This window comes from Pararge aegeria, chromosome 21 (genome assembly GCF_905163445.1).
Source record: "Pararge aegeria chromosome 21, ilParAegt1.1, whole genome shotgun sequence".
Classification (NCBI taxonomy): Eukaryota; Metazoa; Arthropoda; class Insecta; order Lepidoptera; family Nymphalidae; genus Pararge; species Pararge aegeria.
This window is the reverse complement of record NC_053200.1, coordinates 5169807-5194826: the sequence shown is the minus strand read 5'-3', so window position 1 is coordinate 5194826 and position 25020 is coordinate 5169807. Positions and strand designations below refer to the sequence as shown.

At 34.0% G+C, this 25020-nt stretch overlaps 2 protein-coding genes across 2 annotated transcripts in view; one reads left to right on the top strand and one right to left on the bottom strand.

The window, feature by feature from the left end:
• Nucleotides 1–267: 267 nt before the first annotated feature.
• LOC120633216 lies at nucleotides 268–18553 on the top strand. The gene is made up of 7 exons (XM_039903368.1): nucleotides 268–573; nucleotides 662–823; nucleotides 1267–1499; nucleotides 9553–10450; nucleotides 11282–11502; nucleotides 14496–14756; nucleotides 16013–18553. Exons 1-7 carry the CDS (start codon nucleotides 512–514, stop codon nucleotides 16375–16377), a joined length of 2202 nt encoding a protein of 733 aa, XP_039759302.1. The 5' UTR covers nucleotides 268–511; the 3' UTR covers nucleotides 16378–18553.
• Nucleotides 18554–18624: 71 nt separating this feature from the next.
• Nucleotides 18625–25020, bottom strand: part of LOC120633414 (zinc finger protein 608-like) — a 230253-nt gene continuing 223857 nt past the window's right edge. The window contains exon 14 of the mRNA XM_039903620.1: nucleotides 18625–24558. Within this exon, the coding sequence (XP_039759554.1) occupies nucleotides 24497–24558 (62 nt within the window). The 3' untranslated portion in view covers nucleotides 18625–24496. The remainder of the gene's footprint in view (nucleotides 24559–25020) is intronic.

Genomic DNA, 25020 nt, shown 5'->3' with positions numbered 1-25020 from the left:
TATCTCAACCATGTCCAACTAAAATAATACAAATTTAAAACAACATTGCATTTTGTGTGTAATTAAATATTGGATATTTAATTAAAACCTTCTAAAGTATTAGCATAATAAAAAGGGATCATTGTTCGCTTAGTTCGCATAGATCGCTCAAAGTATACGGAGGTCGGAGACAGAGAAACGAAACGAAATAAGATAGAATGAAACGAAAATGAAATCTCTCTCGCTCTGCCCTCAAACGTAAACAAAGAAATGTGCGACTAGTGAACTGTGACGTTATTTTGAAAATTAGACTAAAACAAACGAACGAAAAATGTGAGCACAGTGATTTTGGTTGTTTAATTAAATTATTGTATATATTGGGTTATATCAGAGATTATAACTAAAGATTATGTGATATACAGTGTCGTAATCTAAAAATAAAAGTGATATCGCGGCAGGAAATCCTACAGGAAATGAGAGACAAAAGTGGCAAGCTCGCCGACTTCTAATTTAGTTTCCATTCGCGAAAACCATGGGTACGACGTACAGGGAACTTTTTAAATTATACGATCTCATACAAAACGGGGACGAAAGGTATTTTATTTATATAAAGTTTACGATTTTAAACATTATACGAGTATTAATTATTAACTAAGTTCTACTTATCCTCTCGATATTGCAGATCCGTGGAACGATTTTTTACTGAAAATAAGATAGAATTAAATGTGATTTTACCATGTAAAGGTATTGGAGTTTTACATTTAGCTGTAGGAATAGAAAATTATGACAAATCCAAGGCATGCACAGAAATAATATTGAAGAATGGTGGAGATCCTAATTTAAGGTAAAAACAAGCATATTTAATCATTTTATATTAAAATTAACTGCAGCACTTTAATAATTCTATATTTTGAACTGAATATGTTTAGGAGGTTGTTATTATTGTATTAATTGACTTGATAAAATACTTCATAATGTTTTTTTATTTATTTTTGTTGCTGTTTTCCTTATTCCTTTTTTATGCATTTAAAAAAGTTTTCTTTTTATCATTTTGTAATTGGCTAGGTTATGCCTTTTGGATGCAGGGCTCCAAGACTCAGCTCTTATTAAAAATATTTTTAAATAAGGTGCTGAGGCTAAATAATAATTTTGACCATGGTAAATAGCATTGCTGACATCATTTTGGGCCACAATGCCTCTGTGGGTTTTGCGGTTGCTACACGTTAATTTAATTTCTGTTTAAGTATTTAATTGTTTTTTTTTTTTAATAAACGTTAATTATTTTAGCAATGATGATGGGATTACACCAGTACACATTGCTGCAATATGGGGCAAAGTTGACAATATGAAGCTGCTGATAGGATGCGGAGGAGACCCCTCAAGACTGGACTTAGATGGGATATCTGCGTTTGACTATGCTGTGCAAGAACAACAGTGGGAGGTGTATGATTACCTGCATAACGTTGTGGACCAAAGTGATGACTCTCTTGGCTCACAATGTGCATATACATTAGATTTAGGTAAGAATATTATTTCTATGCATTCTTTGTTGGATTAAGGAATTTTATTAACTGTGCTATGAAGTTTCATAATTTCAGTTAAAACATTATATAAATGCACTATTTTAAAATGTGTTGGAATTATGAATTTCTCGCTGGCGTCAGTAGAATCTGCCTTCCGAACTGTTGGTATAGTCGCTACAAACAGACTGACTTGTTGTTTATAAAGTGCTTATAAACAAAGAAATGAATTTTGAATTTATTTATACAGAAATGTCTTTCGCTAAAGGATTTCCATACACCGTTGTGTACAACAACTCCGAATGACAATCATTTACCATTGCCCATACAAGCAATAATTGCAACTAGAGGATTCAATCTTATACCTGTATATGTATATCAGTCAATACACTACACTGTTGATCCATTTTTGCTCAAGGAGTTAAATAACCTTTCTGATACAAAAGTGTGAACTGTGTATTTATGTGGCAGGGTATCTCCTTTTTGATCCTGGGACCTGGTTAATATAGAGTTTTTATGATTCCGAACATATCTTAAATCTGGTGTGGTAGAGGATGAAAGAAAGATAAACCACAAAAGAATTACACATTTATGTACAGTGCTACAATATTCAGGAACATGGATGCATGCTTCCATCTTCTACAGCATTTCATCTACAGTCCCTCATTAAAGAGATCTGCTATGTTGATGCCTAAAGTTTTTGTACATTAAGAACTGCATTAACTAACCACCTGCTCCAAGGTGGCAGGTGGTTAGTTCTTTAACTTGCATTTGACCCAGTTCAAAATGTTGAGTCAGAGGTTCTACTCTCATTGGCACTTAGCATGTGCATTATAACCCTCAATTGACCTGACAATTGCTTGAGTTAATCTAATAATAATTTTCTGTATGTGACTGTGACTTTGACACACCGCATGGGGTTTCTGACCAGGGTAGACATAAAGCAGGAAGATGGCATAAAAGTGTAAAAATCTCCCTCCTATATGAATATTAGGTGTATGCAACTGCTTTAACATATAAATGTAGGAAACCTACACACCTAAAAGTTCTCCATAATGTTCTCAAAGGCATGTGGTGTCCACTAAACCACACTGGGCCAGCATGGTGGACTACTAAACCCTTCTCATTGAGGGAGGAGAGGAATTGATATGATGATGACTTGACAATCGGAAATAATATTAATTTTTATGAAAGTTCATTATAAAAATTATTGCATAATATTGATTATTGGATATTGCATAATAAGGAAAATCCAATAATATAAAATTGCGCAATGTTATCTTAGATGATTCACTTTTAAGATTCGGTAGAGGTATTGCATTTTCATTTATTAAAACTGATTTGTCTTGGAACCACTTGCAAGGGTTTTTTTGACATCAATAAAACAGACGTCAACTTAGTGCTAAACTGAGTCAGGAATTTAACATGAATCTGCATGTTAGATTAAATGTATAAGTAAGGGTATTTTATATATAGGCTATAGTTAAAATAGGTTACATTAAGTTTTTTAAGCGGTGATAGTCTAGTGGTAAAGACTGCGGCTTCTCATGCAGAGAGAGACTAAGTTCGATCTTCGACACGCACGAAAATAGTTTGTATTTTAAGAACATGTTGTTCATTTTAGTCAATAGTACTAGTTTCGTAAACTATGTCAAATCTTGATTTTCTATTTTAATTTATTACTTACTTATAAATGAAAAAGCTTCGGTAGTGGGTGTAACGTTATAGTCTCAAATCACTATTTGTGGTCATATCGTGGGTGTAGCGGAAATTGGCGTATTATTAAATTTTCAAATGTAGGCAGATACTTAAATCCAAATTCAAATTCAAATTCGAATTCAAATTTGAAAACTTAAAAACCGTTTTTGAGATGCACTACTGGCAGCCCTGCGGAGGCGGAAAATGTTACCTTCTAGCAAATGGACAGGTTGATACCAAGTAATGAAACCCACGTATCTAATTAATTTTGACCCAAAAATCTTTTCTGTACAAAGTTTAAAATCATTGAAAGCATTTCGTGCTTTCTGGAACTATGTCGTAATGTAAAGGTTCTTTATTTTCTTGATTTACTGTCTCTGGTTTATGATGCCCTAGTACTTACCTGTCTTACTTTACTACGTAAGGTTAATTTTAATAGGGACATACATTTTTTTATCTTACCAAGTAGGTAGGTACTTATTACGTCAATGCGGTTATGAACCTGCCTACCAAATATACCTACCATGTTATTATGGAAAGTATATCCTTACACTTAAAAAAAAACGTGCGCTCTCCCGTTTCCTTTGTTTGTGGTATCCTACGTGAGTATATTAAGGGCCTTACTTTGGCGACATATTAATCCTATTTTTGTTTAATAGCAACAGAAGCAACATATTATATTAATGATTAATTGTATATGTATTCAAATTTCTTTAGTATAATTTTGTTTTTTTTTTTTCGTTTTCTGTAAACAAACCTTTTTTTACGAAAAAATGTATTCCAAGAAACTATTCCGTTTTCGTTTACGATTTTTTTGTAATTATACTTTACTAGCGTACCCAGCCCGCTTCGCCGGGCTAGATTTTGCTTTATTATATTTAAACAATAAACTTACATCATTAAATTTTTAATTTAAGTCTTATAATATATTAAATCATTTATTTCTCTCCGTATTCATTCTCTTCTATTCTCTTCTCGAGCGGGTGAAGATCATTATCTACACCCATGTACACCCAACAATAGAATATCATCATAGTAAATAAAAGCTGTATTTGACAGTTCAAAAAATAGGAGTGCTCCGATCGTCACCAAACTTTACAGGAATATTCGCCAGGTCAATCCGGAGATTCCCTGAAAGTTTCATTGAAGACGGTCCAGCCGTTTCGGAGCCTATACGGAATATACCCACACACTTTCTCTTATATATATAGATAGATTTTGTGGATAAACATAATCATATCATTTTAACCGTAGGTCGTTCACAGGTCTTTTACCTACTAGACTGTTAGATCTCTCCCTCCACGTTCTTCAAATCTCTTATTGCCTCTGGTCGCGAGCACCGGAACATATCGCTACTATTTATAATGGAGTAAGATTCGATACCATTATCTCCATGGCATTATATGCCGCTTTCGGTATTACCATCAGTTAAACAACCGCTACTATTTCTTGATTCCCCTTAATTCTTAGTATTCGATTGACTTTCTTATACCTGGGCTTGTGGCTTCATGCCATTGCGCCTTCTGAATACCGTTTATGGATATTTCCTAGATTATAAGGATCAAACCAGCATGGGCCGTAATTTTTGCCTTGGGGAATGGATAAAAATATATCTTCTCTCACAACTGTTCGAACATTGGTGAACAAGTGGAAATAAAATCCCAATAATAATTAATGTGTAAACAGGGATAAACGTCTCCTACCCGTTGCCGTGCTTTGGCTGGGAGAAACTTAAATTCAATCCTTTGTCAGGGATAACATTTTTGTCGTCTGCCTGCTAGCCGTGCAGTAAGTCGTATTTTGGTACCCTACTTTTAGCATACTGGTACAGAAAATTGAACGAAGCTTCTCAAATCTAGGGTAGGCCCTTTATAAGTACGTCTACAAGTAAATTACACTAGCGCTTATACTAAGCTCGTGTATGGAGTCCATTGACCGTTCCGCACGCAGGCAGGCCGCGAGTGAACCACTTCTTGGGCGTAGTACATTAGACACATCTAGTCATTAGAGCCCATAGAATGCGATATAGCCTGTGGAATGCGGTTGAGAAATAAAGCGTATCCATAACTGATGCGTAAGTTCATTGGTGGATAGTTGTCTATCTTACAAGATTTTTGAAATAATAAAATAATTTAAAGATTATTCTGTTTACGTTTAAACCTCTGGCGCAGCAACCAAACGCTGTAGTTTTATAAGTGGGAGCGAGGCGCTACTTAGGATTTTACAAAATCTTGACTTTTCTCTGGTCTTGCTTGTTAAAAGGTGACCTAGGTGAAGTGATCTAGTTACCATCCTACAGACAAGCCGTGCTGCAAAGCGATTTAGGTTACCCCGCTACCATCTTTGACTACCACGCTCGCACTACCACGAATTTTACTAAACTTTCAATTACCAAGTTCGAATTTTAAAATTCAAATTCAAAATTAATTAATTTCAATTAAACCTAGTTGCAAGCAATTTGGAACGTCAATTTACTTCGTAGTGACTCTAAGACAGGTAAGATGGCAGCCATTGGCTAACTTTTAGTGAAATAAAAAAAAAAAACTGTCATGTGTACATAGCATACTGTTTAGTAAATGGCTCTGATTGCGATTGATTTGCACGTTGAAAAAATTTCCATCAAATTGATAAGCTTATCTTGACCCGCGATTGATAAGGCCATACGATTTTATTTTTTTACTCTCTTATTCTGATCTGTCGTCACCACACGGCGGCCTGCGGTAGGCCGGTTCGGGATTCAAAATACAATTATGTTTTATTTACATAGACCTTAATACAGGCACTTACGAAACGTTCATACATACTATAACACGTTACCACTAGTTAGGTGACGATGCATTCGTTAACTTAGAGCTAAAGAATTAATATTTTTTTTTATTATAATTTTTTTAAATTCAATTAGTACGGTTAACACCAATTACATTAAATACAAAGCAGATTAAATTACAAAGTTTAAAACCAGAACAAAAAAAAAGAAAATACAAAAATAAAAACAGAAACAAAACCATTATTATAACAGTTCAATTAACTTTACAATAGTTTTACTTGTATGAATGAATGAATGAATGAATACACTTTTATTGTACACCAAAGAAACAAAAAGTAGTTACAAAGATATAAATACAATCAAGAGAGTACAATTTGGTGGCCTTATCGCTACATAGCGATTTCTTCCAGGCAACCAATGGCGTAAAAGGAAAAAACGTAGAAAAGAGGTAGGTGGTGCAATAAATAAGATTTAAAAATTATACAAATATATAAATACAAATAAAATATATAACATAAATATCTATATATTTATGTTATATATTTTATTGTATTATACTATCTTCTCAAAAAATCAAAAAATATTTAAGCCAAAAACATGGCGCATTACATTTCCCACAGTACTGTAGGCAATAGTTAAAAACGGTCAAAGATAATGATCATGTTACTAGCCGCGGCCGAAGCAACAAGATAAAAGAAAATGTTCAGATAGGTAGAATAAGTTCTTAAGTTTAATACCGCGAACACTTACAAGTTACAGATGTGTGTATTTAAAATAATTATCAAAACATCTGCAACGCTCAAGCTGCCTGTATCCAGATGTCGCACATTGCAGTCAGGTTTTTCTTAATATACAAGCACGCTAACATTTCTGCAGGTGTTCAAGAATGAACACTCCTCGAAGTGTATAGGCTTCTCGTAATATCTTGCACCTGCTTACGAAATTGTTTCACTTTAGGTTTGTTAAGCCGGAATCCGGGCCTCACGTAGTAAAAGGGTTCTGTATCATTTGTAAAGACAACAGAATAGACCGGAGCGCTAATTTAAGACATACATGTACTATATTTATACATATGTCATATAAAGATACTAATTTTATAAAGAAGAAAGATTAATTGTTCGTTTGTTGTTGTAATAACCTACTCTATAACGTTCTAAAAAAAATGCTCATGTTACTAAAATAGCAAAAAAATTGTTTAAACTTTCAAAACTTAATGATCCACGGAAATCCTAACAGCTTCCTATTTCCTTAACGTCTATTTGGATATAACACTTTCTAACACTAACAAAACATTCAAATTCAAGCTGCCAAATAAATCGAAATTCGTTATGGATATCAAATTGTCTAAATTGACGGAAATAAGCTTTATCGTTATTGAAACTTTCTCACGGTATCAAAAATCATAAACTATATACAAGAAGAAGAAACACTTTATTGCACGTATAACATACAGGAAAAGAAACAGTAAGGAGTATACAGTACACAATGTAGACATACAGAGGCGGATTTCTTGCTGCAAGCAATCTCTTACAGGCAACCTTTGTAGATAGGATTTACAGCAAGAGAACGGGATAGTGCCAAGAGTGTTGATACATAAATACCAAAATGTAAAGATACAAATACATATATAATTTAAACAAATATATAACAAACATAATATATATAAGTAGATTTTAACACACAATTTAAAAGATATAATATAAAGAATCTACTTCAAATTCCATCACTCAAAGAGTATTTAAGTTGAAAATCTGCATAGGCTCTGAGGACCTCCCTGGCGCGCTGATGAGCGCTGTGTGTTAGTGGCAGGTCCCGTGTTCGATTCCCGTCCGGAGAAATTTGAAAATTTATTATTTCTGAATTTTCTCTGATCTTCTCTGTTGTGAGTATTCGGCTGTGGCTAGCTGTGGTAGTTTTCAACCGACGAAGACGTTCCGCCAAGATTTAGCGTTCCAGTGCGAAGCTGTGATGAAACTATATGTGTATGGCTTTTTCTATAAATGTCATAACTCTAACAGGTTAGCCCGCTACCATCTGCACTGTATCATCAGTTCAGTTAAGAGCTATCTTGTAGTGCGCAAACGAAGGGCTAAGAGAGAAAACGTTTTCCTTATAAGTAACGAACGGCACCCTAAAATCCAGTTTGTGAGTCATAACGCTACCAACTTTGGCCTTATATTGTTACAGCTGACAAAGCGTGAGATAAATGTTATCAAATATTTATATCACGGCCTGTAAACCTTTATCTTTATGTGACGATATCATTGAATTGTATGTAAATATGTTAGTAGGTACCTTTGGAGAAGTAGCTACAGCTAATGGCACGGGCACATATAATTACACAATCCACGCGCGTTGAACGTTTCTCTATTTGGTATAAAATAAAAGTGAATTTTTTTTTCGTTATCCACGTTGCTACGTGTAGTTTGTTTTGTTCGTAATCATCATCATATCAACCGATAGACGTCCACTGCTGGACATAGGTCTTTTGTAGGGAGTTCCAAATTCCACGGTTCTGTGCTGCTTGGATCCAGCGGCTACTTGCGACGCGCTTAATGTCGTCTGCCCACCACGTTGGGGGTCGACCAACGCTGCGCTTACCAGTTCGGGGCTGCCATTCCAGCACCTTGGGACCTCAACCTTGATCGTAATACTGCTTAAGATTATAATATTTGTCACTTACTCTATGTTGAACACTGTGTGAGTACAGTTTGTTTAAATTAATTTTGTGTGCATTACAGTCCTCTATTCGAAACCTTTACCTTATTTCTAGACTTATAACTGTTGTTCATAAATCAATCAATTGTGTCAATGTTTACGTAAGCATGGGGGAGGGGTAAGAGCTTTGCTTACTTTTGCTGACGAGGGGGAGGGGTGGATAAGTAATTGCAAAAAAACCGCTTACTTAATTCTTGAATGGCCCCTAAGAGGAATAAAAAAGTTTTTATAAATCATTAACATCATAAAAACCAATTACCATCCTTCTAAAGGGTCACGGGTCTCCTCCCACATTGAGAAGGGGCCGTAATCCACCACGCTGGCCCAGTGCGGATTGGTGGACTCCACACTACTTTGAGAAAATTATGGAGAACTCTCAGGCAAGAAAGTTTCCTTACGATGTTTTCCTTCACTGTTGAAGCAAGTGATTTTTGAATTGCTTAAAACAAACATAATTTTAAAAAGGTAGAGGTGCGTGCTGGGATTCGAATTCGGCCTCCCGAAAGTGAAGTCGAAGTCCTGCCCACCGGGCTATCACCGCTTATAATCTTATAAATAAATATCTAAATAATTTGTGGAATAAGGAACTAATAATCTTACTTCATCATCATCATCATGAAGTAAGATTATTAATTTCTTATTCCACAAATTATTTAGATATTTATTTATAAGATTATTATAAGAATCGTATATACTTACTAACCTACCTTCTAGTTCCGAGATGTTAAAGTCATTATTTTAATACTTAATTCCCGACATTAGAAAGTTGTATTTTCACAGAAATAATATATGTCAACTCTGCGGTTCCACAACTTAGTTATTATGGTTATCATGATCAAGAAAGTAAAAATTATGTATGTATCTTTACAGAACGAATATTAGTGACAACAGACCAAATGGTCGCTGAATACGAACCGGTAGCTGAAAATCAATTAAACAATGCATCTGCCAATAGAAAATCCGAAATGATACGCGATTGGTGTGACAAAAATAGTTTAGTTATCAACAAACTGTATCCAACTATACTTGGTGAGACGTACCTTCTTGAAAACGAATCCGTTCCTTGGAAAGACGGTGAATTTACAAAAAGCTTAGAATATTTAAATGAAACTGATGTAACTTTTAAGACGTGCATGTCTAAAAGAGGCAGCGACGTCGAAATAAGTGGAATACACCCACTAGAGCAAACCGTTGAAAAGAGCCAAACCATTCAAAATATTAAACGTAAAGAAAGCATATACGAAAACTTCTCCCTTCCCGGTTCACCTAACAGTATAATACACAGAAACTATAATACAAAAACCAATTTGAGAAAAGGTAAAAGCTGTACTGACTCATCCTTTTGTTCGGAGTTAAATAAGTTGAGTATCGATAGAAGTTCATTGATGACTGAAGAATCTAGAACTGATTTAGACAAAGCTATTTCCAAAAGTTTAAGCAAAAGCAAGAATTACAGCAGCGATGCGTCGATTTGTTCTGAATTGAATAAATTGACGATAGACAGGAGTTCATTGTTGACTGAAGAATCTAAAGTTGACTTAGATAGAGCATTAGTAGTTGTTCAGAACAGGACAAATGAGTGGTTATCTAATTGTAGTAGTGATGATGTTAAACCGGGGAATACAAGAAGATCTTCGGCCAGTAGCGGAGTGAGCAGTAGTTTTTCTGGGAGTATAGTGTTAGCGAACGTGCAAGAGGAATATAAATATGAGGATAAAGAAGAGGATGTCGTACTCATTGAGAAGCGATTGCTTGTTTCGTCGGTTGTGTAAGTACCTACCTAACATAATATAATTTAATTCGTCGATCACTAATTCATTAATAGATATATATATATATATATATATAAATAAAGTCTTAATGTATGAATTAAAAATGAAGAAATCAGAACATTAGATAAGTAACTAAACAAAAATGAACAGCAAATAAGTGTGCATAGGCAGTGTTATCGTTTCATATGCACTAGATATTATGCAGACACGAACAAAATCTAAAAGAGAAAGTGGTTAAAAACTGAATGTTACTGAAGTTAAAAAATTCAAAAATTCAAAATTGGATTTGATTTTTTTTTTGACGGCAATAGAAGTTTTAGGTCAAAAATGTACGTACTTTTATGGCAATTGACACGCGCAAAGTATATTTATTTCCGTATAGGGTAAACGCGCTCAGTGAACCAAAATAAACTAGGACTCTTAAAAAAGTTTATTAAGAGTAGTATCAATGTTAACCGAAATAAATTTGAAGCGCTTGTTTGAGTGATTATATATGAAATCTTTGGGAGATTTATATATGTTAAATTTTTGTCAACACTTCTTGATCTTTGTGGCGCCATCTATTTTGGTTATATGGAGACCGCTATAACTGCTTTGATTTCCTTTGTTATTTGTCTCGTAATTGAAAACTATTTTAAAAATTGTGACGGGCATAAAATATCAACACTCCTGCTTTGTAATGCGTTTTTCTTAGTTATTTTACGCAGTTAAATGGTCTCGATCGAAATGACTCTAATAAAAAAAATAACTGCAAATTGCCACGATTTTAAGCATGGTTACAAATGTTATTTTTGTACAGATATAATTTTAGGTGTTATCTCCTCCAGGTTACCTGTAGACGAAGCTACCGAAGCAACAGACCAAACCATTATCTCCATGGCTTCATCATTGCCCTCTTCAATGGAGTATGACATAAACACTCTTAGGTTGGAGCTGAAGCGTCTAGGGTTCCAGCCGGGCCCTATACAAGAGCATAACAAAACACTGTACCTCAAAAAGCTCAAGAGTTTGAAAAAGAACCCGATAGTTGTACATCTTCATGGCAAAAGTGAGTTACATAATGTTATCTATACTAATCAATACTTCTATTATAAATGCAAAAGTGTTTTGGTTTGTTTGTTTTAACCTATGATCAGCTCAACTGAACAAATCTTGATTACATTTGGCAGACATATATATTATACTAGCAGACCCCAGCGCCATCTGTCGGGCTGATTAGTGAATCTAAACAATCCTGCCACCCAAACGTATACCAAAAAATTCATTCAAATCCGTCCAGCCGTCTAGGAGGAGTTCAGTGACATACACACGCACACAAGAAAGATATATATATATATATATATAGAGGATTTGAATGAATTTTTTGGTATACGTTTGGGTGGCAGGATTGTTTAGATTCACTAATCAGCCCGACAGATGGCGCTGGGGTCTGCTAGTATATATATAGAAAGATAATAAGATTCCTTACAACTAAAGAAGCTTCATAAAGCTTACTATGGAATACAAAAGCCTTTATAAAAAGTTTTTAAGTCGAAAATACCGAAGCCTATGTCATCATCAGATTCCTCAGGTTCTCCTTTTTTTTCTATTTGTGGTGTACAAATAAGTGTATAAATAAATAAAAATAGTTTGTATCCCGGAGACGGCAGGGGAAAATAAATGATTTTTAAATACCGCAGAAGAATTCGCGGACCAACAGCTAGTATTAATAATATAAATGTGAAACTGGTGATGTTTGTTACTCAATCACGAAAAAACGGCTAAACGGAAATCAAATCAAATCAAATCAAATCAAATCAAATCGTTTATTTGCAGATTGGTATTACATTGTTGGTAGGTACACAAAACATAGGGACAAACAATCCGCCTTAAAAGGCATGCAAAAAATTAGATGATCGTACACTAATTCCTACTTACTATAACGGAATTGGATGAAATTTGACATGAACATTTGAAAAGAACATAGCTACCTTTTATCCCATTCCTTGAGTAGTTTCGTAAGTAGTTCCGAGGGAAATTTGTTTACGAGCTAAGCCGCGGGCAGACAGCTTAGAAATTTGGTATGCATGTCACCTATGCTATGGAAAAGGACATGTACTTTCCATACCGATCTCTCAAAGAGTTTCCATGGTAAGATTAAATATGTTAACGACCGAAGATTTAGATTCCCAATTCTGAAGTCGCAGGCGAAGTCGTGGGAAGAAGCGAGTATTTTATAAATGCTAAATTTTCACAAGTTATTAGGTATTAAGTTATATAGTTGGATTTTTTCACAAGTTAGAGTGTTTTCGGGTTTCACACATGACGGCCGATTGGCGCAGCGGGCAGCGACCCTGCTTTCTGAATCCAAGGCCGTGGGTTCGATTCCCACTACTGGAAAATGTTCGGTGATGAGCATGAATGTTTTTCAGTGTCTGGGTGTTTATATATAATAATAATAATAATATTTATTTCCAAAAATCTTAAGTCTAAACAATATAGTAAAAACATTTCTTATTTTATAGGATGGGGCATCCATGAAATCTTAAAAAAATTATATTACTACAAGCTTCTGAAGCTAAACTAAGAAACCTTGTATTTCCTTTTATATATATTATAAGTATTTATGTATATTATACAAAAAAATATTCATCAGTCATCTTAGTACCCATAACACAAGCTACGCTTACTTTGGGGCTAGATGGCAATGTGTGTAGTATATTTATTTATTGTATATTAATATATAGTTGTATATTAATTTAGTATATTTATTTATTTAAATTGCAAATAAATCAATGACAGGGTTCCCACGGGATTAGAAAAAAAATCACAAGATGTGTATGGCAAAACCAGTTAACCTAGTATTTGACTTATAAATTCGCTTTTTTCATTGGATACTAGGCAACTTAGGACTTGGAGATAGTTTTTATGTATATTTATATTTAAATCCGGTGATATACTTTTAAATAATTTGACAACGACAATTATCAACATGTCATTTTTATATTGTTTATATTTCTTATAAGTTTGTTTTTCACATTTTTTACTTTTGTAATGATATTTAAAAGAATAAAATTATACAAGGCAATTTCAAGCAAAACATTTTATCATGGTAATGGTATGCCATTTATATCGTAGGTTTTTGCTGGCACCTCACCTTATTATTCTTATAATAGTAAGATCATACAAGTGACTTCTGACTTCTGCGCAAGAGACGTTGATTAAATGTCCTCATTGTAAGGTATTACAATCAGATTGTATGGCGGGAGGTTTCGGGGATGGCTAGTTACCGCCCCACCGACAAAGACGTGCCAAGCAATTTAGCGTTCCGGTACGAATATCTATATATATATATATATATATATATATATATATATTTATTATTTTTTATATATATATATATATATATATATATATATATATATAAAAAATCTACTGTGCTTCGCTTATGCGGTTGATTTATTTTCTGTAAATACGATTATATTTCATTCTAATGTAAGATATTGCAAAATTATGAAAATGTCATCCGTTTAAATCCGTGTAGGTGCAGTGGTTTTCAACTACGGATTACGAGGTCCTGGGTTCGAATTCCAGGTTGGGCCAAATGATATGAGATATTGTGTATTTTCTATTAAAGAACTTTCAACACCAGTTAGGAAGTTGGCTGTATCAGCCCCCGTGCCTCAGAAAGCACGAAAAGCCGGTTGCGATTTTATCACTTAATTGTGTTAATGGTAGTTAGAGCCCACCAACCCGCCTTGGAGCAGCGTGATGGGTCTATGCTCTAAAACCGTCTCTACTATGAAAAACGAGGCCTGTGCCCAGTAGTAGGACGTTAATAGGCGGCGGATGATGATATATAATAAGTAATACGCAATTTTTGTCTTGTTGTTAACATTGAAAGGCGAAACTTTTCAACAGAGTTTGATAAAATGTCTTTGGGGCCGATATAAAAGTATAAATAAAATACTATTTTTATATTTTTTTATTAACGTTCTGAATGGACAAACATAATAAAAAAATAACCTAATTATCTAATAGTCTACAATTTTTCACTTACAGCCTACAGTGTTGAGTTAGAAAAATCACTTAGAAGTGACGACTGGTTGCGAAATCCGTCACCTTACATAGATCTGGAGAACAAAGCGCGGGCCGACTTCGCGAACCCGGCCAAGAAATGGAGGGAGGGAAACTCCAAGACCTCATTCACCTATCTATTACTAGACCCCAGGTTGACGGATAACCTGCCAGCGAAGTGCGCCAAACAGAAACCCTTGGACTCCTGGGTTACGTTTGTTAACTCCATCTTTTATGTCGGTAAAGGTAAGTTTCCACTTCAACATCACCAATACCGGCCCACTACAAACGGTAATGGATTTATGAGATTGATTATTGAAGAGGTGATAGCCCAGTGGGTAGGAACTCTGACTCCACTTTCGGGGGAACGAGTTCGAATCCCACCTCGATCTTCCCACCATAGCCCAGTATTTAAAAAAATTATCAAAGTCCTACTTTGAAAAAGCAGTCCGACACCCCAACCCCTAGTGGTCGAGGCGTCCACTTATACCCCCGCCCCCGACGTTGAGCCTACGCGGCGACGTCCGAAACATGTCCTTTACGACCATGACGATCAAATAACTACCGACAATGTCCCAACAGCACACAAACACACAACCAACACAGCGTCTTCACCGGCGAAGACGAGGGCCCCGATTTCTGACGTCATCCGGACGTGGATCCTTACCACAGTCACGGGGGCGTTCGGACTAAACAATTAGTCCAAAAGTCGACCAACAGTCAGATTAACGTCGAACCGAGCCGAGGTCCGAGCCCTCGCAGGAGGCACCCTCGGGTCGACGTCTCCCACTCTCCCCGATGTTGTCGAGCCCTGGGGCTGTTCTCATAGCGAGCTTGCACGCTCGCCCCACTCCCCCGGTGACGCCGTAGCAACCCCTCAGGTGGTTAGCGGCAAGTGTCTATCCGAAAATCGAAATCGGTTTCCTCGCGATGTTTTCTTCCACGTTATATTTACTCCTAGACAACAATGGTACAATTTTGGTTTCTTAAAACCAAGTAGCTTCCTTTCTAATTGTTAAATAACTATAACCTATTTTCAAGGATTTTCTCCAAATGCACATTTTGTATAGCGCTTAATATGTCTTAGAATAAAAAATATACCTATTGAAGATAAAAGTACTCTGTTCTTTTAATTCAAATCAAATATTTTATTTCAAAGTAGGTACCTAACTGTGCACTTTCTGAATGTCATACAAATCTGTCATTATTTCAGTAATAATTTTGATTATTACATGAATTGGTTCAACCATTTGTAAATTAAGTTTAAAAAATAATTTTACGATGTTACTAAAATAATACATGACCAAAGTTTATAATTATTAAAATAAATTACCGAGTAAATTATACAAAAATAAGTAAAAAATACAAAATAATTATACAAAAATAATTAACATTATGTTTCTCCAAATATTACTGAAACCTTTATGATGCGATTTTTAGCATAGCATATGCATGGATGTTAGTCACCGGTTTTTTTTTATTAATTCAATTTCTGTTTCCAGGTAAACGTTCAAGACCCTATTCTCACTTATACCAGGCTCTCACACTATGGAAGAGAGATTTCAAAACGTCCAGCGACAAAAAAATCCAACACATCCTAGACATATGGTCGGATAAAGTAGGCGTTATATGTTTACACGTCTTCCAAAACGTGATACCAGCCGAAGCTTTCACTTACGAGGCGGCAATGATTGATGTCATAGGTTTGTCGAATTTGAAAAATTTAAAGTCCGGAAATTATTACGGCGTGGCGTCATCCTGGCCTCTCAAAGAACGCCGTATGTTAGGTTTGCATCTTTTATACAAATCCATGCAAATATTTTTCAACGAAGGCGAAAGACATCTGCGACCTGAGGACATAGACTGATGATATATTTATTGTACAATATAATATAATGCTTACCTAGCTAGAATAGGATTTTAGTACGGAAATTCAAAAACTGTCTTAAAAGATTTTAGTATTTTCTTCGAGGAGAAGATTACATATTGAATTTATTTATTATTAGCATTATTCATTAGTTTTTAATACAATAAAAAAAAACATTTGTTAGTGAAAGATTAAGATATTTATGACAACACGACTCAAATTTATCATGTGGTTAGAGGACATAGGTTTATTTATGTTCGGAAATTCAAATTCGTTCGTTTCTTGCTGACTTCGAATAAAAAAAAAAAAGTCACTCTTTTAAACCATAAACTAGTAGCTTATTTTCATGTTCTAAACGATTACTGTATCGTGTTTGAAAAAATGTTTCATCTACTTTGTTTTTACAAAAAGAAAATTATTCTAGTTTTGTAAGCATTTATTTTGAAGTTAATTTAAACTTTTAACTAAACAATCCAATTATTATGGAGTCTATATGCAAATAGACCAAATATTTTAGATATAATTTTACGTGTCTTGCCAAATACCAATCCCCTTTTTGTGTACCTTTATAAACTGAAATAGCCAAAGAAATAACAATTACTTTTACGTATTTAACAATTACCTTGCTTTTAACATTTTGATATTCAATGTATTTTTTTTAATATTTCTAACAACGATTAACTTAATATTATAACTATTGATTTACTTCTATTGATAATACTATCAGTATTCTGAGTCCCAATGCGATTTATTTAAGTGTAAGTTTTATTTATTTTAAATTTCTATGCAATTTTTTAATATACCAATCTTAACTTTAGTTTTAGTATTATTAACTTTATTTTTAAGTTACCATGCATTTTCTAAATTTACTTATAACAAAATTGTATTTTTTGTTGGGTACGAGCCGAATACAGTATATTATATGCGATGCTATTTAACAATTTATCGTGTAAATAACTGGTCAAGTATAGAAGGAGAATAACGATAAGTTAAGTTCTGTTGGCAAAAAAGTTTCTGTGAGAATAGTTTTGAATTACGTAATATACGTAAATAAAAACTTTTCTAAACGATTTTTTTGTATATGATTGAGCTCAGCGGTTTGTTCAAAATTTTACAAGCATACTTATATCCTTCTTATCTTGATTTCTCTAGTATTTAGACCTATAAGCTTTAAAATTGCCACTTTAACCCTTATTATTTAATTTACGTTATATTCATTTTCAAATATAAACTGATAATTTTAAAATACAGGACACGAGGGTTATGACAATATTTTGTTTTCACTTTATTTGTAAATCAAATGGCTGTGACATAAAAACTGCACGAGACAATAGAAGTTGATAGTCTTCAGACAGAATTGTAGAAACTATTCAATGACCAGATATTTTTTTCAATCATTTTAATCAGTAGGTAGGTTACGACTTAAAATAAAAACGTGCAGTTTTTTAGAATTGTTCATAGTTACGTGACGAGCGATCATTGATTTGAATGTATCATTAATGTATGTGATTCATATCCGGCTTGAAGGACCAAAAGTACGCGACGCGTCTTTTATTGTTTGTGAACGATATGCATACGAAATTGCTATTGCCAAATAAAATCATGTGCGTAGAGAGCATCGCATTACGAAATATACAGATATTCGGTTCGCACCGAACAGTGAGATCTCAAACTATTTATAATTTATACTTTTTATTTTTATTGTACCGTTTTGGTATTAACTCTAAAATTATAATTTTAACGTTTAAGCTTAATCTTTACCCAGTGGAGTAGCTATACGGAACCTCACCCGAAGAAACTACAAAATTAAGTTACCTATAAAATTAAAACGATCATGTACTTCGAATGCGCAATGCACCAATTTCAGATTAGGAATAAATTGCTTGTCTATGACCATGTTTATACATGCTTCAATGACCTCATTCTATAGGTCAAGGATTTTGGTAAATTCGTTGCATGTACAATTTCTTTAGTTTTGCTTTTGATGCAAATTTTCCTCACATTGAATATATGCATTGGGTGCTATCCAACGTAACTACTCCACATAACCCATTTACTGTATGTTCCTAGTCAGTTCATTTGTAAAGCATAAAATCTATGGCTATCCTTTATAAATTGTACATTATTTAGGGCTATAGAAAATAAACACATTTTCATAAGAAATAATTTATCTTTATTATTCCTTTTTTTTATTTACCTCTCGAATTCTTTTCTAAGAAATCAAACTTGGCTTTACTTACATCGAAAAAATACACAAATGATATATTGATACATTATAGTACAACATTATGTTGTTTACCAAGTCACTGGTACAATAACTATAAAATAATGAAAGCGTAATGAGTGGCGAAAACGCGCCGCGTTTTTAATTAAGCGTCACAGACTGCCTGATGGGGTTACCTTTGAAGGATTTACTATGCAAGGTTGTATAATAACGAATCTTAATTCTATAGATTAATTGTTATTAATACAAAAAAAAAACATTTATTTGGTATTGAGAAAAATTATTTGAGAAATTCACTTTTTTTTTCATGGTAAAAATAATGACGTAATTTTTTTCAGCCAAGCATGACCTTTCTGTTATTGTTCAAGTTATTGAACAGTTCGTTCTGAACGAAGTACATATACCAAGTGTGTGATTACAGTCATACATTTTTAGTAAAAAAAATTCTTTACGAATTGATCAAGATCAAATAGCAATGCCTAAATAATTAATCAAAACAATATGTTTTAAAACATTAATAAGAATGATAAAAAATAATGCAGAGTATTTTGAATCCAAATGACCTAATTTGAAACAACAGTTAGTCTTTTTTTGTGTGTAGTGTGAAAATAATGTTACATATAATCTTGGCTAATAGTTAATCAGACAGTAAACCAACATTAGTGACCTCACCAGACAATTTCTGGGCCTTTAATGTAAGCTTTCAAGTAAACCTTAATCTGGACTCCTGATAGTTATCTTCCTACAGCAAAATAGAATATATAAAGAAGACCTGACATGAAAGAGACCTATGTTGGGTTCTTTTTGCTATTTTTTTAATATTTACTAACAGTAGCTTACATATATTGCCTATTTATTTTTTTTAGTCGAAGAATTAAAAAGTCATTTTCATATGCTTCCACTAGAAATGCCCTTCCAAATTGGGAAATCATCATGGATAGGAGGCAATAAGCTTTTTAGTACTGCGCCTGCAGAAAATCACAATTTATATTCAACCAGCCACTTTTACTAAATATAAAATATATAAATCCTGACATATTTATATTTTTGGCTAAACTTAAATATGACAAATGTGAGATAGGTCCCTTTCGTTTTAAGCCTGGATCCCAAATGACCATTCTCCCTTGGCAGATTAACGAAGTTGTTGTTACGTTGAAAGCTTGCACAAAGCACTACGCGCTATAAAGTAATCATCAGTCTATTTGTCAATGCACGAGTGCCGTACGAGATCATGTCATCATGTTCTCATTACATTCATACAAAATAGGCTATTTATTACACGGTACGTTTAATGACAACAGTACTATAGAGACAATAGAGAGTTTGTTCACGTTTTTTTTCTTGGAACTGTAAAATTAATCTCATAACAATTTTGACTATGAAGACACTGGAACTTTGTGCCTGACTATACCATCGCTTGAAGCAGTATTATTTTTATATTGTTGAAGTTTTGTTACCGAATTATAATCCTTACTTTTAAGACGTCAAGTTATGCCTAATAAACTATCATCTTAATATTACTGTTTAAAGCGATAGGCCTCTGATCCTAGACGCACATGCTTAACCACATTTTGTGATTGTAAGTCCTGAGAGGCGTCAAACTTACATCACGCAAGTATTGCGTGCATAATTAAGATTTGAATGGTGAAAAAATCTGTTGAATAGAATGAGGGAATAAAATCGACTTCGGATTATGCAAAAACTCCAAAATATTATAAGAAAACATTTTTTTCCACCTTTCTATTTCAGAATTATAAAAGCGACGAGTCTTTTGTCTCTCTAATTAGTATCTTAAACGTACCTTAAGTTTGCAGTCCTTTACATAGCAAAAAACTGTATAAAGAACTCATGCAGAAATAATTACAAAAATAACAATTATTTTTATCAATTTACCACGCTCAAAGAAGTTTTATGTTTCCAACTCAATTAGTATTACCAACTTTTAATACCGATAAAGATACTTTTTATTCAAGTGCCATGCTTTTTGTATGACCTAATAAACTTTTAGATAAGTACATAGTTTACTCTGAAAACTTTATTGACATTTAAAAATTAGAACTTTAGTATGGCGAAAAGATATATTTTTTTTTTATGTTACAATCATACAGCTTTTTTTTTTTTCAAGAAAACATTCAAAAATAGTCCATATTCTATGATTTTAATAAGACGCGGGGCCAATTTGTCGCTAGTTTGAAAAAATACACATTTAAATTAATAAATTTCTAATGATGTAGGATCAGAAAGCGGATAATTTGAACAAGTTGTATGAAGTCCAAACCACTAGCGCCAAATCAACCCTCAATTTAAATCTAGATCTTTTGAATCTTTTTGTTAAAAAATCCAGTACAGGCCTACTATCGACGTAGTTAATTAATGCTAACTTGGTTTTGATAGACTCGTCCTACTTTTAAAAACCGACTAATGGATATTTTATTTTTTCATTTTTAATTTGTTGCCACCTCTTCATATAACCTTTTGTTTTTGAATTGGAGTAAATAATCAAAGGCTTTCGTCGAGTATCCAACAAACATTCACAAAATGCAGCGAGTGAGTTGAGTCTTGAATTTCTTAACCAATAAGGTTTCTCTGAGTTATTTTTTGTTTTACTGGCTTCGCTGCTCTAGGTTCTAGGCCTCTAGAGCACAACTTAAACCGTCTAACAGTAATACTGTGAATAGTAGGCCCTGCAAACAGTGACTAATGCGACACGCAATTAAACGAAAAAAGGAATCAAGGCTTCAATAATTTTACAGAGTAAAAAAAAAGGAAATTTAGGCCCCACTTCTTACACATTTATTGGGTAATTTATGAAACAGGTACACACGTACATGGAGTAACGTTAAAGAACAGTGAATCACTACATATATTTGTCACTTATGCGTTCTAAGGTGTGTCCACAATCGTGCGCGTTCATCTTTTTTTGAACTGTCAAATAACGACCTATCTATATTATCTGTGAAGCGAAAGATTCTGAAAAACAATAACAATAGACAAGTACAGGGAGTACGTCCGTAGGCACGATAACCAAAATCTGGTGCACTTAGTGTTTGTGTGTTTTAAATCGATTTCTTTTGAGCAAATTTGGGAATAATATATCGCTCTTTAACCGGTTTCTTGCGCTTGTACATGGGGATGAATTTGTATCTCTTTCAACACCCCCACCCTGCCGCATTGCTGAGTGCAAGGTCGAACGCGAACGGTCAATCAACCCGGCCGAAGTTTACACAGGGAAGCAGTCTATAAACCGGTTTCTGGATTTAATTCCCTGATACTGTGGCCAAATAATAAACAGTTAAAGCAAACTTTTTTACGAAAAAAGTCCAGGTCTTATCAAAATTTAAACTGTCCGAAAAAATACCGAATTTTATGACCTGGATTCAACGTCAGGGGAGTGGTGCACGCACAGAAGGTCTACCTAAAGTTAAGCATAAGGGCTTGCAGAAATCGGGGTGTTAAAAAGATATGTCTAACAGGTTAAAGTTTATAGAGGGACTATTGCAAGTGGAGTTTATTTGCAAAATTTCTTTACTTATAAGTTAAACTGAATTATTAACCTCACTATTCAAAAATTGAAGGATGTATTTACTTTTAAATTGTTCAGTTCTGACACAAGATGAAAGAGCACAATAATTGTGAACTCAACTCTAGAGGTATACTACCTATGTTGAAAATGCGTTCAATCGACATGTTCCTTTCATCTATAAATACACTTGGGTAATTATATACTTAAAATACATTAACACTTATGTGCTGACACTAGAGCAATGATCAGGGCCTTTTATGACGTCAACCTCTTAATTAAAGAAACGTCAAGTTTGATGTCATATAATGGGAATCACGGGCAGTTAAGATTTAAATGTCACTAAGATACACATGGATCTTTATGTATTATTTTAAAACAAAAATTGCTATTAAACTAAAACTAATGTTTAATTTATGGTAATATTTTTAAGTAACAAAATTTTAATATTGTTAATATCTTTTTTGTAACAGAAAATATACAATTCTCTCAATCGCTCTTGAACAAAAAATAAATTATCAATGGAAAAATCTTTTTTTTTTATTTTCCCTTACAATAGTATTCATGAACAAAAAAAGATAATTTTGCAATTCTTGTAACTTTTTATATTTATAAACAGAAAACAATTATTTTGATTACGTACTTTTATCGAAACGTAAACCAATCAGTAGTTAAGTCCATGTGCAAGGACGAAGACGAACGGTCAATCAACCCGGTCAACGTTCCAGAGATCCATCTAATATTACAGGAAACATCGAAATGCAAACTCAACATAACATCAGTCGTTCAACAATCACGACCGGAAGACATTTCGCTAAAATCAACATCTAATACAGTCAGAGTAGTTAAAAAAACAATACAGAACATTTACACACATTTAAAAATGCAGCCCCTTAAACTACGGTGCAGTACGGAAGGTACGGAAAATCTAATCCCTTGTATTTTGATGAGATTTTATACATTTATCGTTTAAAAGCCGAACATACATACGCACAGCGATATTCAAAACACTCCACGATTCTATAGGTTGCTCTCTACATTATAAATATTCGCTTCTCACTATCATCGAGACAAAACGATTTGTGCATTCTACACATATTAGTCCCAGAGGCGGCCTAAGGATTACCTATGGTGTGAATACATGAGGATCAATTTTTCGAACATATTGGCCACGCACTTTCACCCCACGTGACGCCACGCGTGTTGAGTCTTATGAAATGTTAGTAATTTGTATGCTTAGAAACATATTACCAAGACCGAACGTGACGTGTGTCTGTGCATACAAAATGCTACAAGTTGGTGGCGTCGTGTGGAGTTTAGTGGCACATACATAATAATATGCGCCCGTGCCATAATTATATTGCGTTTCTATAACGCTTAGACTAACAATTCTCCATAAATATTAGGACATATGCAGGTGGAACAAAAATATTAGTCTTAAAAGAGGATTACATTCTGGCTGAACTAAAATATATGTATGTTAATGAAATCGTTTCAGAAACAATTATTATCCTAATTTAAGCGTTTTATGTTCAGTCATGTGGTATAAAGGTTCTTTGTTAGTCTACGCTAATAGAAATACTGCAATCACTATTTTATTTTACGCAATAGGATATCTCTTCCCCATCTCACACTCTAATATTGTTACAATGATCACATTGTCGCCTTTAAACTTACACTATATTATCTAAATATCAATTAATCTTAACATTAAAACTAGGTACGCTTGATTTTGTTTGTGGAATGCACTTTTCATAAATAAAGATCTAGTACACACTGAATTCGGTATAATTTTACGGGGCTTCAAACATCAGTACAATGCCCGGAGGAAGAATGAGATAGTTCAATGCTTTATATTACACTTTTGATCAACAGAACACTAAAAATAGTAGGGCAATTTACAGATAACACTAATATTTACAGAACTAGTTTGTGCTTTCACTAGTTAAATTAAAACTTAACGTTGGTGCACGCAGTCCTTAATTGTCCATCACCCAACGCTTACATTTTCTCAACATCCATTTTGGAAGTTCATCAACACCACAACAGTCCAACTAAAACTCAGGTAACTATTAGTTCACATACTAAAACATTCAAAGCGCACATCACTTACACATGGTTCACGCGAGATCACAGTTTTTAATGGCTACTGGCATAGATTTAAGCGAAACACATACAGTTAATTTCACTATCACAACGGGAATAGTTTTTTTTGGTCGTATCCATGTTTAATCCTTTTCGATAAATGTTATCGAAATCATTTTGTGAAGTGACGCAATGGTCAACGCCATGGTCACTTTATTGATGTGTCGTTAATCGAACGAATGTTCGATGAGAAGTTATCGCCGGCTCCTGTACTATGCGTCAGGATTTCCTCACTTGGGTGGCGTCGGGAAGGAGTTGACAACCGCCTGCGTGCTAGCTAGTACGGCCGCCGCTGGAACACAGAATCTTCTATTAAAGTCTCTCTATGTAACTTCCACTTTCATCTCTTTCCCGAATGACATCTTTCTAAAGTGTACTCTTTTGTTACACTTGCGCGGTGCTCGGCCGCTTTTCGGCCGAATGCTATCGCGCTCCTGCAACCAATTACACGTAATATTAGTGGCGCCAGACGCCGTGTGGTTTCAGGGGTCAATGAAAGATGTATCCGAGAAAAAAATAAAAATGGCGGGACTGTGTTCAAAATCACCAGATCGAAAATTACATAAAATCAATGAATTAGTTAAACACTTCATTAATTTTTATATAATTTTTTACTAATATTTTAATGTGAACCAAAAAAAAAAAACCAAGCATTAATACAGGTAAGCAGAAAAGCAGTAAGCAATTGCACTTAATTTAAGCTTGGAACCGACAACAACAAAAACAGTTTTTGTTTTTTGGGAATTACTTTATC